The sequence below is a fragment of the Oncorhynchus masou genome, unplaced genomic scaffold (genome assembly GCF_036934945.1).
Source record: "Oncorhynchus masou masou isolate Uvic2021 unplaced genomic scaffold, UVic_Omas_1.1 unplaced_scaffold_974, whole genome shotgun sequence".
Classification (NCBI taxonomy): Eukaryota; Metazoa; Chordata; class Actinopteri; order Salmoniformes; family Salmonidae; genus Oncorhynchus; species Oncorhynchus masou.
In genome coordinates this window covers 206,638-226,199 of record NW_027016250.1, presented here as the reverse complement: position 1 = coordinate 226,199, position 19,562 = coordinate 206,638, and the positions used below count along the sequence as shown (strand labels likewise).

General features: G+C 35.1%; 1 protein-coding gene across 8 annotated transcripts in view; it reads right to left on the bottom strand.

Annotated features, from left to right (window-relative positions):
* LOC135538508 (NACHT, LRR and PYD domains-containing protein 3-like) overlaps positions 1 to 19,250 on the bottom strand; it is a 38,099-nt gene extending 18,849 nt beyond the window's left edge. For 4 of the 8 annotated variants that reach the window (XM_064964397.1, XM_064964401.1, XM_064964404.1 and 1 more), the window contains exons 1-3: positions 19,161 to 19,250; positions 16,954 to 17,059; positions 998 to 1,076 (exon numbers count right to left, since the gene is read on the bottom strand). In XM_064964397.1, coding sequence (XP_064820469.1) covers positions 998 to 1,035 — 38 coding nt within the window. In that variant the 5' untranslated portion in view covers positions 1,036 to 1,076; positions 16,954 to 17,059; positions 19,161 to 19,250. Of the gene's footprint in view, positions 1 to 997; positions 1,077 to 16,953; positions 17,060 to 17,823; positions 18,395 to 19,160 lie in introns of those variants that run through there. The other 4 variants (XM_064964399.1, XM_064964402.1, XM_064964398.1 and 1 more) reach the window with 3 other exon arrangements.
* Between the last annotated feature and the right edge of the window lie 312 nt (positions 19,251 to 19,562).

Genomic DNA, 19,562 nt, shown 5'->3' with positions numbered 1-19,562 from the left:
CACAATAAAAATATGTCAATTACGTCATACTTTCCTCAAGTTTGTACAGATAGATACAGCCTATTGAATAGCCAGCCCATCATTATGACGTAATTGACATAATGAATAGCCAGCCCATCCAACCCTGTTCCTGCAGTGCTCCCCTCCTGTAGGGTTTCACTCCAACCCCAACTGCAGCTAACCTGATTAATCTTACAAACCAACTAATTATTTGAATCAGAAAACCTACAGGATGGCAGCTCTCCAGGAACAGGATTGGAGAGCCCTGTTATAGAAGATGCATCAAATGCATCCTCCAATTGCAACGTCTGCCTCTGCCCACAATAACATCTCTTAATTTGTTTTTATATTTCTAATACCCTTAGACACCAAGTTAGACATAGCTAATTTCAAGGCCATCAGTACTGTCATTTTTCATGTTTTACCAGGGAAACTGCATCTGCATGCCAATTATTTGATTGTTCTCAATCACAAATAGCCTACGAAAATTTAGATCTTCTTGAATAACTGTTTAAAGAGAAAATTATAGCAGATGGTTTTAAACTATTAGAGCGCTCTCGTCTCAGTGAGCCAGAGGGCAGAATAACTGCCCAATGTCCTAACGCTCAACACAATAACTGCCCAATGTCCTAACGCTCAACACAATAACTGACCAATTTCCTAACGCTCAACACAATAACTGCCCAATGTCGTTACGCTAAACACAATAACTGCCCAATGTCGTGCCCAATGTCCTAACGCTCAACACAATAACTGCCCAATGTCCTAACGCTCAACACAATAACTGACCAATTTCCTAACGCTCAACACAATAACTGCCCAATGTCGTAACGCTAAACACAATAACTGCCCAATGTCGTAACGCTCGGTAAACGTTGGCAAAAAAAAATCATAATTAAATTGTTGCCAGCAGCACAGTTACAGTCACCAACGCAGTCACCAACCAAACCAGTTACAGTCACCAACCAAATTTTTTTTTTTTAAATGTTCATCTCACCTCTTAGCTTTGGTGTCATGTTCCCCAGGGAGACTCATTTTAGAAGCAGGGCCCCAGACTCATTTTAGATCACTGACCCCTAAACAGAGATCAGGCATGTTGGTTCTGGTTAACACGGTGACAACTAATTATCAAATGTCTATTGTTCTCTTTTATTCATTATATCCAAACAGTCAGGTGATTTAATGAAATCACATGAACATGTAGTTTTGATTGATATCTCTTCTCCATGGTAATGCTATGTTCCCTAACAAGAAATAACAAAAATTGGTGCTCAAACGGAAGAGGTAACTAACAAAGAGTCACTAATAGTGGAGGCTCCTCAAAGGAGGAAGGGGAGGTCTATCCTCCTCAGTGAATTTCATAAAAATAAAAATAGTGAAAGATTAAAGAAGTTATCATTTTCAGCATAAATTGTGGTAAATAGTTCACTCAAAGAAAGAGAAAGACAATAGTTGAACAGTATTGAACAAATTAATTTCTTCCAAAATGACGAAGCAAGAGAGAGAGTGACAGAATTATTTATATTTCATAGTATATATTTTTCACTTTCACTTACTTAGCTAGCATCAAATGCAGCTAGCTAATTTAGCCTACTCAAACACCCAGCTCAAACAGAGAAGGGTGCTATTTTAGCAAGCTGACTATGGCTACCCAACACTGGAAGTCTTCCAAGTCAAGGTAAGCTTTTGGCTTTATTAATTTGTTGTCACCGGGGCTCGCCAGTGTAACTGCTAAACTGCTTGCTGCTAACTTATCACTGTACTGCATGATTGTAGTGGGCTTACTAACACGTTAGTTCTAGTAGCTATGTTGACTATGACTTGACAATTGATGTAGGCTGTGTGTCGTGGTTAGTGGTCATGATATGAAGGTTTGGCTTGAAAAGGTTTGTTCGATATTGTGCACAGAAGTCCACAAGCAAAGAGAAAAGGTGAGAGGAAGAGAGCGCATAAATAGATGCAAGAAGGAATTATATATACAACGAGCGGTTTGTATGTGGCTGCTATGAAAGTGAACTGTGTTTGCGTGTGATCCAGGGGTTTTAGCAGATTATGTTGAAAAACGTTTCTTAAACGGAAGCAAATGGAACAAAACAGAGATTGAATTTGTCCAATAGAAACTCTCATTTGTAACTGTTGGACTAGTGATTACACCCTAGATCAGCTAGATGCAGGCAAGAGTATGCAACGTGGTATTGAATGTGTCACTGTCTGTCCATGTGTCTGTCTGTCACCTTGATTACTCAAAACTCTCTCGACCTGCTAGGCTGTAGCAACCTCATGATGGGTACAGGGAAAACTCTAGTATAATGTAGTAGCCTAAACCTATCAACGTTACATTGAGCTGGGTGAATGGAATATGAATTGCCGTAATACGCTGTAATATAAATAAGGCCATATTCATAAAAAATCAAATCATCCTCCCTCATCTTAAATGGCACCGACCACCACTGGTCAGTAACAACAACCGAGACGAAACAGGTGGTTTTAGGAAGGTTTCTCAAAGACATTCATGGGTTGTCCACTAGTGATGGGAAACCGAGGCTTTCAGAACCGTTTGGGGCTTTCACCAAATAGTGTTGAGAAATGGTTCATTACTCTGAGCGTTTAACACAGTGTACATTAGGGACAACTTCTGGTCAGGAATAAATATCAGCATGTTCAATGTTAATGTAGAATTGTTTTCCCAATGAATCCATCAAAACGTTGTGGCGCAATGGATAGGTGTTCTTGTTAGTTCACATCCTTTTTGCCTCCATGTTCACAATTTTTTCAAAAGCATCCGTGATATTATTTAGGATGCCGGAGAGAAAAAAGATTATCACAGGCTACACTAAATAAAACAAGTTATTTAAACAACAACAGGAAGATAGCGTGGTTTCACAGATAAACATTTTTCCAACCATAGCCAGGATTCAATCTAGTGCCTATCATGTGCCTATGCTGATATCTGATCCAGATCCCTGTCCCTACCTGCTGAGCCATTCAGTCTCTACAAGCTGGAAGACATGAACTAAATGTGTAAATAAGGTGTCCAGTAGAGGTCAGTGCTTGAAAGAGACTTTGCTTCGAAAAAAGCAGCTTGACCAGGGAGAAATTAGTGGGATCTCCTACATTTTGCAACACATGGTTTGAAAAAGCATGTGATCAAACATCAATGATAACGTGGTAATGTTACTTCGAAACTAGATCTTTTGTTACAAACAAAACATTTAAAAATGACAGTGGCTCCATTGCATGATTTAGGGTGTTAAATAAAAGACCCAACAGTCTATGTTTATAGAAACTCATTATTTAAAAGTTTGAAATATAATGTAGTCAGTGTTTCAAAGAAAACTATTCCAAAATATCTATAGGGGGATTTGATCCTGTGCCTCCACAAGACAAGAAACTCACTCACGACTCTATAGGCAGAGACACCAGTCAGGTGAGAAATGGAGAAGAATATCTAGACTAAAGCTGTGTTCGAATACCCATACTGACATACTGTATACTACATAATTACTATTAGTTCATTTTATTATACTATAAACGAACAGTAACCTTTCAGTTGAGCGTACTAGAACTTCGCCCGTCTACCGGAAGTTGATGTTGTTGCTATGCAATCTCTTGCTAGCTTGCTATCATAACAAATGACTAGCTAAACATTTTATGATTTCGGGGGTGTTCGTAAATTCAATCTGGAGTGCTGGAGTGTGCTCGTCAATCCAGAGCATTGTCAGATTGTCAGTTTGTAAATTCAGAGAGTTTTGCTCTCTGAGCATTCAGAGCGCACACTTGACACTCTGGCCGACGAGTCGAGTTGATCCGAGCCTTTAACGGCAGTCAAGCACCCAAGCTAACTGGCTAACATTGGCTAGCTACTTCCAGACACAAATGAGAGAACACCTCACTCTGACCATTTTTTACCTCACCCTAGCAGAGCTGGTTAGGCTATTTTAATGTTATCCAGAGCGTTGGTGACTGTAACTGTGCTGCTAGCAACAATTTAATTACACTCTTTTTTGCACACGTTTACTGACACTGGCCATAAGTAAATTCATCAGTTATTCTGCGTGAGAGTGCTCTGAAATCAGAGTAGATAGCCAGAATTAACAATGCCCATTGAAATGCACAACGACTATACCACTTAGCTAAGAATGATGTGAATAACCAAGTCAATAAACGTTGAGTAGTTAGATAGCAGATAGTTGATGTACTGCCTGGCAAGTTCAATGTACAGTATTAGTAGCCAACTAACATTAGGTAAGTAGCTAACATACAGGTACATACTGCTGTCATGCTATGCGATTCGTAAGGATAGTGTAGCTAACAAATTGTCAGCCAACATAACGTGCAACTTAACTTATTTGAAAAGTCATTACTTTATTACATTGCTCAACATTTTCTTAACATTTGTCATAATTAGTTAAAGCAATGAATTTGTATCTGTTCTCGTCAGAATTCAGCTGCTTATTTTCTTCAAATCTGAAAACGTTGTGAAACCACTGCCATTTTCTGAAGAATTGTGGGCCCGAAAAGTATAGAAATAGTGTCCCCTGCATGTATTCTTCGTATTTTGGCGAAATGTAGTACGACATCCGGGAACTTCTGGCATACTGACTATATCCATACTGACTATATCCATACTATGACCAATAAGCATACTGACTATATCCATACTGACTATATCCATACTGACTATATCCATACTGACTATATCCATACTGACTATATCCATACTATGACCAATAAGCATACTGACTATATCCATACTGACTATATCCATACTATGACCAATAAGCATACTGACTATATCCATACTATGACCAATAAGCATACTGACTATATCCATACTATGACCATACTATATCCATACTATGACCATATCCATACTGACTATATCCATACTATGACCAATAAGACATACTGACTATATCCATACTATGACCAATAAGCATACTGACTATATCCATACTGACTATATCCATACTGACTATATCCATACTATGACCAATAAGCATACTGACTATATCCATACTGACTATATCCATACTGACTATATCCATACTGACTATATCCATACTGACTATATCCATACTGACTATATCCATACTATAACCATACTAAGCATACTGACTATATCCATACTATGACCAATAAGCATACTGACTATATCCATACTGACTATATCCATACTATATCCACCAATATCTGAGCCATACTGACTATATCCATACTATGACCAATAAGCATACTGACTATATCCATACTGACTATCCATATCCATACTGACTATATCCATACTGACTATATCCATACTATGACCAATAAGCATACTGACTATATCCATACTGACTATATCCATACTGACTATATCCATACTATGACCAATAAGCATACTGACTATATCCATACTGACTATATCCATACTGACTATATCCATACTGACTATATCCATACTGACTATATCCATACTGACTATATCCATACTATGACCAATAAGCATACTGACTATATCCATACTATGACCATACTGACTATATCCATAATGACCATACTACTGACTATATCCATACTGACTATATCCATACTATAACCAATAAGCATACTGACTATATCCATACTATGACCAATAAGCATACTGACTATATCCATACTACTATATCCATAAGCATACTGACTATATCCATACTGACTATATCCATATCTATGACCAATAAGCATACTGACTATATCCATACTGATACCATACTACTATATCCATACTGACTATATCCAATAAGCATACTGACTATATCCATACTATACTGACTAATATCCATACTGACTATATCCATACTATAACCAATAAGCATACTGACTATATCCATACTATGACCAATAAGCATACTGACTATCCATACTGACTATATCCATACTGACCAATAAGCATACTGACTATATCCATACTACTGACCAATAAGCATACTGACTATATCCATAATGACCAATAACCACTATATCCATACTGATATTGACTATATCCATACTATATCCACCAATAAGCATACTGACTATATCCATACTGACTATATCCATACTGACTGACTATATCCATACTATAACCAATAAGCATACTGACTATATCCATACTATGACCAATAAGCATACTGACTATATCCATACTGACTATATCCATACTATGACCAATACTATATCCATACTATGACCATACTGACTATATCCATACTATGACCAATAAGCATACTATATCCATACTGACTATATCCATACTGACTATATCCATACTATAACCAATAAGCATACTGACTATATCCATACTATGACCAATAAGCATACTGACTATATCCATACTATGACCAATAAGCATACTGACTATATCCATACTATGAAATAAGCATACACTATAATACTGACTATACCATACTGACTATATCCATACTATGACCAATAAGCATACTGACTATCCATCCATAAGCATATGACTATATCCATACTGACTATATCCATACTATGACCAATAAGCATATCCATACTATGACCAATATATCCATACTGACTATATCCATACTGACTATATCCATACTATGACCAATAAGCATACTGACTATATCCATACTATGACCAATAAGCATACTGACTATATCCATACTGACTATATCCATACTGACTATATCCATACTATAACCATATAATATCCATACTGATATCTACTGACTATATCCATACTATGACCAATAAGCATACTGACTATATCCATACTGACTATAAGCATCCATATCTGACTATATCCATACTATGACCAATAAGCATACTGACTATATCCAGCACTGACTATATCCATACTGACTATATCCATACTGACTATCCATCCATGACCAATGACTATATCCATACTGACTATATCCATACTATAACCAATAAGCATACTGACTATATCCATACTATGACCAATAAGCATACTGACTATATCCATACTGACTATATCCATACTGACTATATCCATACTATGACCAATAAGCATACTGACTATATCCATACTACCAATACCATACTACTATATCCATACATAATAAGCATACTATATCCATACTGACTATATCCATAAGCATACTGACTATATCCATACTGACTATATCCATACTGACCAATAAGCATATATCCATACTGACTATATCCATACTATGACCAATAAGCATACTGACTATATCCATACTGACTATATCCATACTATGACCAATAAGCATACTGACTATATCCATAAGCATACTGACTATATCCATACTGACTATATCCATACTGACTATATCCATACTGACTATATCCATACTATGACCAATAAGCATACTGACTATATCCATACTATGACTATATCCATACTGACTATATCCATACTGACTATATCCATACTATGACCAATAAGCATACTGACTAAGCATACTATCCATACTATGACCAATAAGCATACTGACTATATCCATACTGACTATATCCATACTGACTATATCCATACTGACTATATCCATACTACTAAGCATACTGACTATATCCATACTGACTATATCCATACTATGACCAATAAGCATACTGACTATATCCATACTGACCAATAAGCATACTGACTATATCCATACTGACTATACTCTATATCCATACTACCAATGACCAATAAGCATACTGACTATATCCATACTATGACCAATAAGCATACTGACTATATCCATACTATGACCAATAAGCATACTGACTATATCCATACTGACTATATCCATACTGACTATATCCATACTGACCAATAAGCATACTGACTATATCCATACTGACTATATCCATACTGACTATATCCATACTGACATATCCATACTATGACCAATAAGCATACTGACTATATCCATACTGACTATATCCATACTATGACCATACTACTGACTATATACTGACTATATCCATACTGACTATATCCATACTATGACCAATAAGCATACTGACTATATCCATACTGATGACCAATAAGCATACTGACTATATCCATATGACTAATCCATACTGACTATATCCATACTGACTAATATCCATACTGACTATATCCATACTATGACCAATATCCATACTGACTATATCCATACTATGACCAATAAGCATACTGACTATATCCATACTATGACCAATAAGCATACTGACTGACCATATACCAATAAGCATACTGACTATATCCATACTATGACCAATAAGCATACTGACTATATCCATACTGACTATATCCATACTGACTATATCCATACTGACTATATCCATACATATATCCATACTATGACCAATATCCATGACTATATCCATACTATGACCAATAAGCATACTGACTATATCCATACTGACTATATCCATACTGACTATATCCATACTGACTATATCCATACTATAACCAATAAGCATACTGACTATATCCATACTGACTATATCCATACTGACTATATCCATACTATGACCAATAAGCATACTGACTATATCCATACTCCATACTGACTATATCCATACTATGACCAATAAGCATACTGACTATATCCATACTATGACCAATAAGCATACTGACTATATCCATACTGACTATATCCATACTATGACCAATAAGCATACTGACTATATCCATACTATGACCAATAAGCATACTGACTATATCCATACTATGACCAATAAGCATACTGACTATATCCATACTGACTATATCCATACTGACTATATCCATACTATGACCAATAAGCATACTGACTATATCCATACTATGACCAATAAGCATACTGACTATATCCATACTGACTAAGCATACTCCATATCCATACTACCAACTATGACCAATAAGCATACTGACTATATCCATACTATGACCAATAAGCATACTGACTATATCCATACTGACTATATCCATACTGACTATATCCATACTGACTATATCCATACTGACTATATCCATACTGACTATATCCATACTATGACCAATAAGCATACTGACTATATCCATACTATGACCAATAAGCATACTGACTATATCCATACTGACTATATCCATACTGACTATATCCATACTGACTATATCCATACTATGACCAATAAGCATACTGACTATATCCATACTATATATCCATACTACCAATAAGCATACATACTGACTATATCCATACTATGACCAATATCCATACTGACTATATCCATACTATAATACTGACTAATAAGACATGACTATATCCATACTATGATCCATATAAGCATACTGACTATATCCATACTGACTATATCCATACTATGACCAATAAGCATACTGACTATATCCATACTATAACCAATAAGCATATTGACTATATCCATACTATGACCAATAAGCATACTGACTATATCCATACTGACTATACCATATACTATATATATCCATACTGACTATATCCATACTATAACCAATAAGCATACTGACTATATCCATACTATGACCAATAAGCATACTGACTATATCCATACTGACTATATCCATACTGACTATATCCATACTATGACCAATAAGCATACTGACTATATCCATACTGACTATATCCATACTGACTATATCCATACTGACTATATCCATACTGACTATATCCATACTATGACCAATAAGCATACTGACTATATCCATACTATGACCAATAAGCATACTGACTATATCCATACTGACTATATCCATACTGACTATATCCATACTGACTATATCCATACTATGACCAATAAGCATACTGACTATATCCATACTGACTATATCCATACTGACTATATCCATACTGACTATATCCATACTACTATATCCATATAAGCATACTGACTATATCCATACTGACTATATCCATACTATGACCAATAAGCATACTGACTATATCCATACTATGACCAATAAGCATACTGACTATATCCATACTGACTATATCCATACTATGACCAATAAGCATACTGACTATATCCATACTGACTATATCCATACTGACTATATCCATACTATGACCAATAAGCATACTGACTATATCCATACTATGACCAATAAGCATACTGACTATATCCATACTGACTATATCCATACTGACTATATCCATACTGACTATATCCATACTGACTATATCCATACTGACTATATCCATACTATGACCAATAAGCATACTGACTATATCCATACTGACTATATCCATACTGACTATATCCATACTATGACCAATATATCATACTGACTATATCCATACTACTGACTATATCCATACTATGACCAATATCCATACTGACTATATCCATACTGACTATATCCATACTGACTATATCCATACTGACTATATCCATACTGACTATATCCATACTGACTATATCCATACTGACCATACTATGACCAATAAGCCATACTGACTATATCCATACTATGACCAATAAGCATACTGACTATATCCATACTATGACCAATAAGCATACTGACTATATCCATACATACCATATAACCAATAAGCATACTGACTATATCCATACTGACTATATCCATATACTGACTATATCCATACTGACCAATAAGCATACTGACATATATGACCAATAAGCATACTGACTATATCCATACTGACTATATCCATACTATGACCAATAAGCATACTGACTATATCCATACTGACTATATCCATACTATGACCAATAAGCATACTGACTATATCCATACTATGACCAATACCAATAAGCATACTGACTATATCCATACTGACTATATCCATACTGACTATATCCATACTGACTATATCCATACTATGACCAATAAGCATACTGACTATATCCATACTATGACCAATATCCATACTGACTATATCCATACTGACTATATCCATACTATATCCATACTGACTATATCCATACTATGACCATAACCAATAAGCATACTGACTATATCCATACTATGACCAATAAGCATACTGACTATATCCATACTGACTATATCCATACTGACCATATCCATACTGACTATATCCATACTATAACCAATACCATACTGACTATATCCATACTGACTATATCCATACTATGACCAATAAGCATACTGACTATATCCATACTGACTATATCCATACTATATCCATACAATAAGACATACTGACTATATCCATACTGACTATATCCATACTGACTATATCCATACTGACTATATCCATACTATGACCAATAAGCATACTGACTATATCCATACTATGACTAAGCATACATATCCATACTGACTATATCCATACTGACTATATCCATACTGACTATATCCATACTATGACTATATCCATACTGACTATATCCATATACTACCATACCATCCATACTGACTATATCCATACTATGACTATATCCATACTGACTATATCCATACTATGACCAATAAGCATACTGACTATATCCATACTGACTATATCCATACTGACTATATCCATACTATGACCAATAAGCATACTGACTATATCCATACTATGACCAATAAGCATACTGACTATATCCATACTGACTATATCCATACTATGACCAATAAGCATACTGACTATATCCATACTATGACCAATAAGCATACTGACTATATCCATACTATGACCAATAAGCATACTGACTATATCCATACTGACTATATCCATACTGACTATATCCATACTGACTATATCCATACTATGACCAATAAGCATACTGACTATATCCATACTATGACCAATAAGCATACTGACTATATCCATACTGACTATATCCATACTGACTATATCCATACTGACTATATCCATACTATGACCAATAAGCATACTGACTATATCCATACTGACTATATCCATACTATGACCAATAAGCATACTGACTATATCCATACTATGACCAATAAGCATACTGACTATATCCATACTGACTATATCCATACTATGACTAATAACTATACATACTGACTATATCCATACTATGACCAATAAGCATACTGACTATATCCATACTGACTATATCCATACTGTGACCAATAAGCATACTGACTATATCCATACTATGACCAATAAGCATACTGACTATATCCATACTATGACCAATAAGCACACTGACTATATCCATACTATGACCAATACTGCATACTGACTATATCCATACTATATACCAATATCCATAAGCATACTGACTGATACTGACTATATCCATACTGACTATATCCATACTGACTATATCCATACTATGACCAATATATCCATACTGACTATATCCATACTATGACCAATAAGCATACTGACTATATCCATACTGACTATATCTATATCATACTATGACCAATAAGCATACTGACTATATCCATACTGACTATATCCATACTACTGACCAATATCCATACTGACTATATCCATACTATGACCATACTACTGACTATATCCATACTACTGACCATATATATATCCATACTGACTATATCCATACTATAACCAATAAGCCATACTGACTATATCCATACTGACTATATCAATAAGCATACTGACTATATCCATACTGACTATATCCATACTGACTATATCCATACTACTATATCCATACTATAACCAATAAGCATACTGACTATATCCATACTGACTATATCCATACTATGACCAATAAGCATACTGACTATATCCATACTGACTATATCCATACTATGAATAAGCTACTGACTATATCCATACTATGACCAATAAGCATACTGACTATATCCATACTGACTATATCCATACTGACTATATCCATACTGACTATATCCATACTGACTATATCCATACTGACTATATCCATACTGACCAATATCCATACTGACTATATCCATACTATGACCAATAAGCATACTGACTATATCCATACTATGACCAATAAGCATACCATATCCATACTGACTATATCCATACTGACTATATCCATACTGACTATATCCATACTGACTATATCCATACTATGACCAATAAGCATACCATGACTATATCCATACATACTGACTATATCCATACTATGACCAATAAGCATACTGACTATATCCATACTGACTATATCTGACTATATCCATACTATCCATGACATACTGACTATATCCATACTGACTATATCCATACTATATACCAATAAGCATACTGACTATATCCATACTGACTATATCCATACTATGACCAATAAGCATACTGACTATATCCATACTGACTATCCATACTATGACCAATAAGCATACTGACTATATCCATACTGACTATATCCATACTGACTATATCCATACTGACTATATCCATACTACTAACTCCATACTACTGACTAATATCCATACTGACTATATCCATACTATGACCAATAAGCATACTGACTATATCCATACTGACTATATCCATACTATGACTATATAACCAATAAGCATACTGACTATATCCATACTGACTATATCCATACTACTGACTATATCCATACTGACTATATCCATACTATGACCAATAAGCATACTGACTATATCCATACTATGACCAATAAGCATACTGACTATATCCATACTGACTATATCCATACTGACTATCCATCCATACTACTGACTATATCCATACTGACTATATCCATACTGACTATATCCATACTGACTATATCCATACTGACCATATCCATACTGACTATATCCATACTATGACCAATAAGCATACTGACTATATCCATACTGACTATATCCATACTGACTATATCCATACTATGACCAATAAGCATACTGACTATATCCATACTATGACTAATAAGCATACTGACTATATCCATACTGACTCTATCCATACTATGACCAATATCCATACTATGACATAAGCATACTGACTATATCCATACTATGACCAATAAGCATACTGACTATATCCATACTATGACCAATATATCCATACTATGACATACTGACTATATCCATACTGACTATATCCATACTGACTATATCCATACTGACTATATCCATACTATGACCAATAAGCATACTGACTATATCCATACTGACTATATCCATACTGACTATATCCATACTGACTATATATCCATACTATGACCAATAAGCATACTGACTATATCCATACTAACTATATCCATACTATATCCATACTATGACCAATAAGCATACTGACTATATCCATACTGACTATATCCCATACTGACTATATCATCCATATCCATACTGACTATATCCATACTATGACCAATAAATCATACTGACTATATCCATACTATGACCAATAAGCATACTGACTATATCCATACTGACTATATCCATACTGACCAATAAGCATACTATCCATACTATGACCAATAAGCATATATCCATACTATGACTATATCCATACTATGACTAATAAGCCATACTGACTATATCCATACTGACTATATCCATACTGACTATATCCATACTGACTATATCCATACTGACTATATCCATACTGACTATATCCATACTGACTATATCCATACTATGACCAATAAGCATACTGACTATATCCATACTATACCAATATCCATATCCATACTACTATACTATATCCATCCATACTATGACTATATCCATACTGACTATATCCATACTGACTATATCCATACTCCATACTGACTATATCCATACTATGACCAATAAGCATACTGACTATATCCATACTGACCAATATCCATACTGACTATATCCATACTATGACCAATAAGCATACTGACTATATCCATACTGACTATATCTATATCCATACTGACTATATCCATACTGACTATATCCATACTGACTATATCCATACTATGACCAATACATACTGACTATATCCATACATGACTATATCCATACTGACTATATCCATACTATGACCATACTGACTATATCCATACTGCATACTGACTATATCCATACTGACATACTGACTATATCCATACTGACTATATCCATACTATGACCAATAAGCATACTGACTATATCCATACTATATCCATACTATGACCATATCCATACTGACTATATCCATACTATGACTATATCCATACTGACTATATCATACTGACTAATATCCATACTGACTATATCCATACTATGACTAATATCCATACTGACTATATCCATACTGACTATATCCATACTGACTATATCCATACTATGACCAATAAGCATACTGACTATATCCATACTGACTATATCCATACATACTGACTATATCCATACTGACTATATCCATATGACTGATCCAATACCAATAAGCATACTGACATACTGACTATATCCATACTATGACCATATAAGCATACTGACTATATATCCTATATCCATACTGACTATATCCATATACTGACTATCCATACTATGACTCAATATCCATACTGATCCATACTATGACCATACCATGACTATATCCATCCATACTATGACCAATAAGCATACTGACTATATCCATACTGACTATATCCATACTACTCAATGACCAATATCCATACTGACTATATCCATACTGACTATATCCATACTGACTATATCCATACTGACTCATCCATACTGACTCTATCCATACTGATCATATCCATACTGACTCTATCCATACTGACTATATCCCATACTGACTATATCCATACTGACTATATCCATACTGACTATATCCATACTGACTATAAGCATACTGACTATATCCATACTATGACCAATCCATACTGACATATACTGACTATATCCATACTGACTCTATCCATACTGACTATATCCATACTGACTATATCCATACTATGACCAATAAGCATACTGACTATATCCATACTATGACCAATAAGCACACTGACTATATCAATACTGACTAATACTCCCATACTGACTATATCCATACTGACTATATCCATACTATGACCAATAAGCATACTGACTATATCCATACTATGACCAATAAGCATACTATATTCTCAATTCACGTCACAAATAGTATGGTTAGTGCGGTTAGTATGCAACAGAGGAAATGGAGGAGAATAGAGGTCGATGTTATGGAAGCCATAGCGGGGTCCACTGGCAGATCTAACTAAGCTTTGGATGTAATTTATCACGTGGTAACGGCTTGTCAACTTTGCTTTGGGTTTGAATTCAACTTTTTCAACTCACTTTTACATATTAACAAAAAACTTGGGATCCAAAATTTGATAACTACAGTAACTACAAGAGCCATTTAACTTACAATCACTGTTTGAGAAAAAGGAAAACAATTCTAAATATGCCGTCTCAAGATTGAATACAAGTGTGCTATGATTTCAGGAGAGCTTCCTCTGCCATGTGGCCCTACGCCTCGAGCTCTCTGTCCACCTACTATGAAGTTGAAATATCGACACTGATAAAAATATAAACATTTTTTAAATGTTGTTCCCATGTTTCAAATCAAACATTTTTGTTCACATATACCGAATACAACAGGTGTAGGTAGACCTTATCGTGAAACACATACTTTCAAGCAATTAATCAACAATGCAGATTTTAAAAAAAAATAGAAGTGAGCTGAAATAAAAGTTTCCAGAAATGATCCATATGCACAAAAAACGTATTTCTCCCACATGTTGTGCACAAATGTATACATCCCTGTTAATGAGCATTTCTCCTTGAATGGAAAGTTGATCCTAGAGCAGCGTTGCCTTTCTTTCCATCCCATCAGTATTGACACACCTCAATGACCCACTTTGCATGGTGTTTTGGGAAACGCATGTTACATCTTTAGACGTTATCGGGAAACTGAGCCCGGGTTGGTCAGCATGATGTAGGATCATATCTCAAGCCTACTGTCTATTGAATGTCTGACGGAGACCTAACTTTATCACTTGATAATAGTTTGTATGTCGCCCAGAACTACCAGTCTGCCCATCTTTCCTTTAAATCAACACATTCATCTGACTTCTAATGTTGCCCAGAAATGTGCCGTTGGAACAGCTATATTGTGACTGCGTAGGCTGCACACTTACTCTGAATGTCATATGAGGAGTTCACAGAACTTCTAACAGTTACAGGTGCGGACAGCTGTTTTCTTGCAGATGAAGTAGCTTCTCATAGGGAACTCAATCAACAAGCCTAAACAACAGTAGATAAAAAAAGATGTAAAATGGTCAAACAAGAATGGTCAAAGGAGAATCCTGTCCTCCTGATATAGCCATGTACTTTAAAAGACAGATATATTTCTACAGATGTAGGATCTTAATTTGACCCAGTTTCCACCGCAGGAAAATTATTTGGATTAGAATTAATTAACATTTTTAAAGTGGAAAAATGGAAATTACAAACTTCAGAAGCCTTTTAAAATCTCAAATACTACAAGTGTTAAGTATTGTGCAACAGGGTGATCAAATGATTGAGTTTTTAACAATGAAGCAACTCTCAGCTGCTGTAAACCTATGGACCTGTAAACCTTCCCTGTTCTGTGGCCTTCACCAATCGGCCATTTGGCTCATGGAGACTAAAGGACTATGCATCGCATTGCGCCATTGCCGCAAATAGGGTTACATGGCTGGAATTGTGACATGGCTCATACAGCAAGGATCATTACAATATAGTGTAGGGGTGTCAAACTCACAGAGGGCTGAGTGTCTGCAGGTTTTTGAGACCTAGACAACCAGGTGAGGGGAGGTCCTTACTAATTAGTGACATTAATTCATCAATCGAGTAGAGGGGTGGAGCGAAAACTCGCAGACACTCCCTGGAATGAGTTTGACACATGCTATAGTGGAACTATGATACAATTACATTTATCATACAAAATGTGAAATGTAAAACATTGATATATGAATATTGAATTTGAATTTCCCACATCCATTTTGTACGATTAAACTGACACGTACCTGTCCCAGAAGAAATAGGCTGTTAGGTCTGCGTGTTTAACTTCCATAAACTATACTAAAATAACAACATATGTTTAATTTCTCTACACATTTTACAATAATCACTGGCAGGATTGTCACCTTGTAGCCTGAATTCACAACCAGAACATGTCAAGTCATTGAGATATGTTCCGTTCTGCTGAGAGAGCACCTTCCTGATGACTAGCGCTCTGTATATTCTGATGGATGAGGCCTAAGCTGGAATGTGAAGCTAACTTTAGAAAACCAGTATATCCAGCTTGCATCATAGTACACCTCTCAGGTTACGTTCATGTTTCACCATCAGGCAGGCATCAACAGCCGGATTGTAGGCTACTACCTGGGCCGTATTCAGTAGTTTACACCGCAGCCAACAGTTTTGCAACGTTGCATAAACAGTTTACTCTAAATGCTCTACAATGTGACCTGAAAGGTATCCGTTGCCAAACGTTTTGCTGCAGTGGTCACTAATGAATGCAAACAATCTGTTTTGAGGAAGTGTAAGTTCTTGATAGTCAACTATATAAATAAACATAACAATATCATCAACTATATGAATAAACATAATATCATCAACTATATGAAAACACATAACAATATCATAAACTGTATGAATACACATAACAATAACATCAACTATATGAATACGCATAACACATGTGAACTAATATATGAATACACATAACAATTTCATCAACTATACTATTCACAAACTCTCATATGCAGATAACATCTATGCTGGCTGGGTAGCATACAGGTTTTTAGCAGATGTTCGGAAAAGGCCCCTTCACAAAAGACATTGTGTCAAATCCAGTGCTCTTCAGATCCGCTTCCATGCATTCTATTCATATAGTTGATGGTATTGTTGTGTGTATTCATATAGTTGACAATATCATCAACTATATGAATACGCATAACAATGTCACCATCTATATGAATAAACATAACAATATCATCAACTATATTAATACACATAACAATATCATCAACTATATGAATACACATAACAATATCATCAACTATATGAATAAACATAACACTATCATCAACTATATTAATAAACATAACAATATCATCAACTATATGAATACACATTACAATATCATCAACTATATGAATACACATAACACTATCATCAACTATATGAATACACATAACAATATCATCAACTGTATGAATACACATAACAATATCATCAACTATATGAATACACATTACAATATCATCAACTATATGAATAACAATAACAATAACATCAACTATATGAATAAACATAATATCATCAACTATATTAATACACATAACAATTGTCGTCATACCTTATATTTCTCTCTCAACAGAAGCAGAGTCTGGAATAATCATTCGGTAGTAGAAAGTTACTTTCATTTGCTCTACTCATTTACATATCAGGTTCTGCCTGTTCTCTCTCACACTCCCTCTCTCTCTTTATAGCTCTTACGATATGCCTTGGCATACATTCTACAAGTGTCTGGAACTCTATTGGAGGTATGTGACATTTTCCACAAGAAATTCAATTCATTTATTTTTTGTTGATGGCCCCTCTCCAGAATCTCCCGTAAGTATTGAATTGGGTTGAGACCTGGTGACTGAGACGTCCATGGCATATTGTGAGAAATCAGCAAGTTGAGCAGTCTTTATCACTGAAGATCCTGCCAAACGTGCCCCAACAATTATATTGTGATCACAAAAACATACAGGAA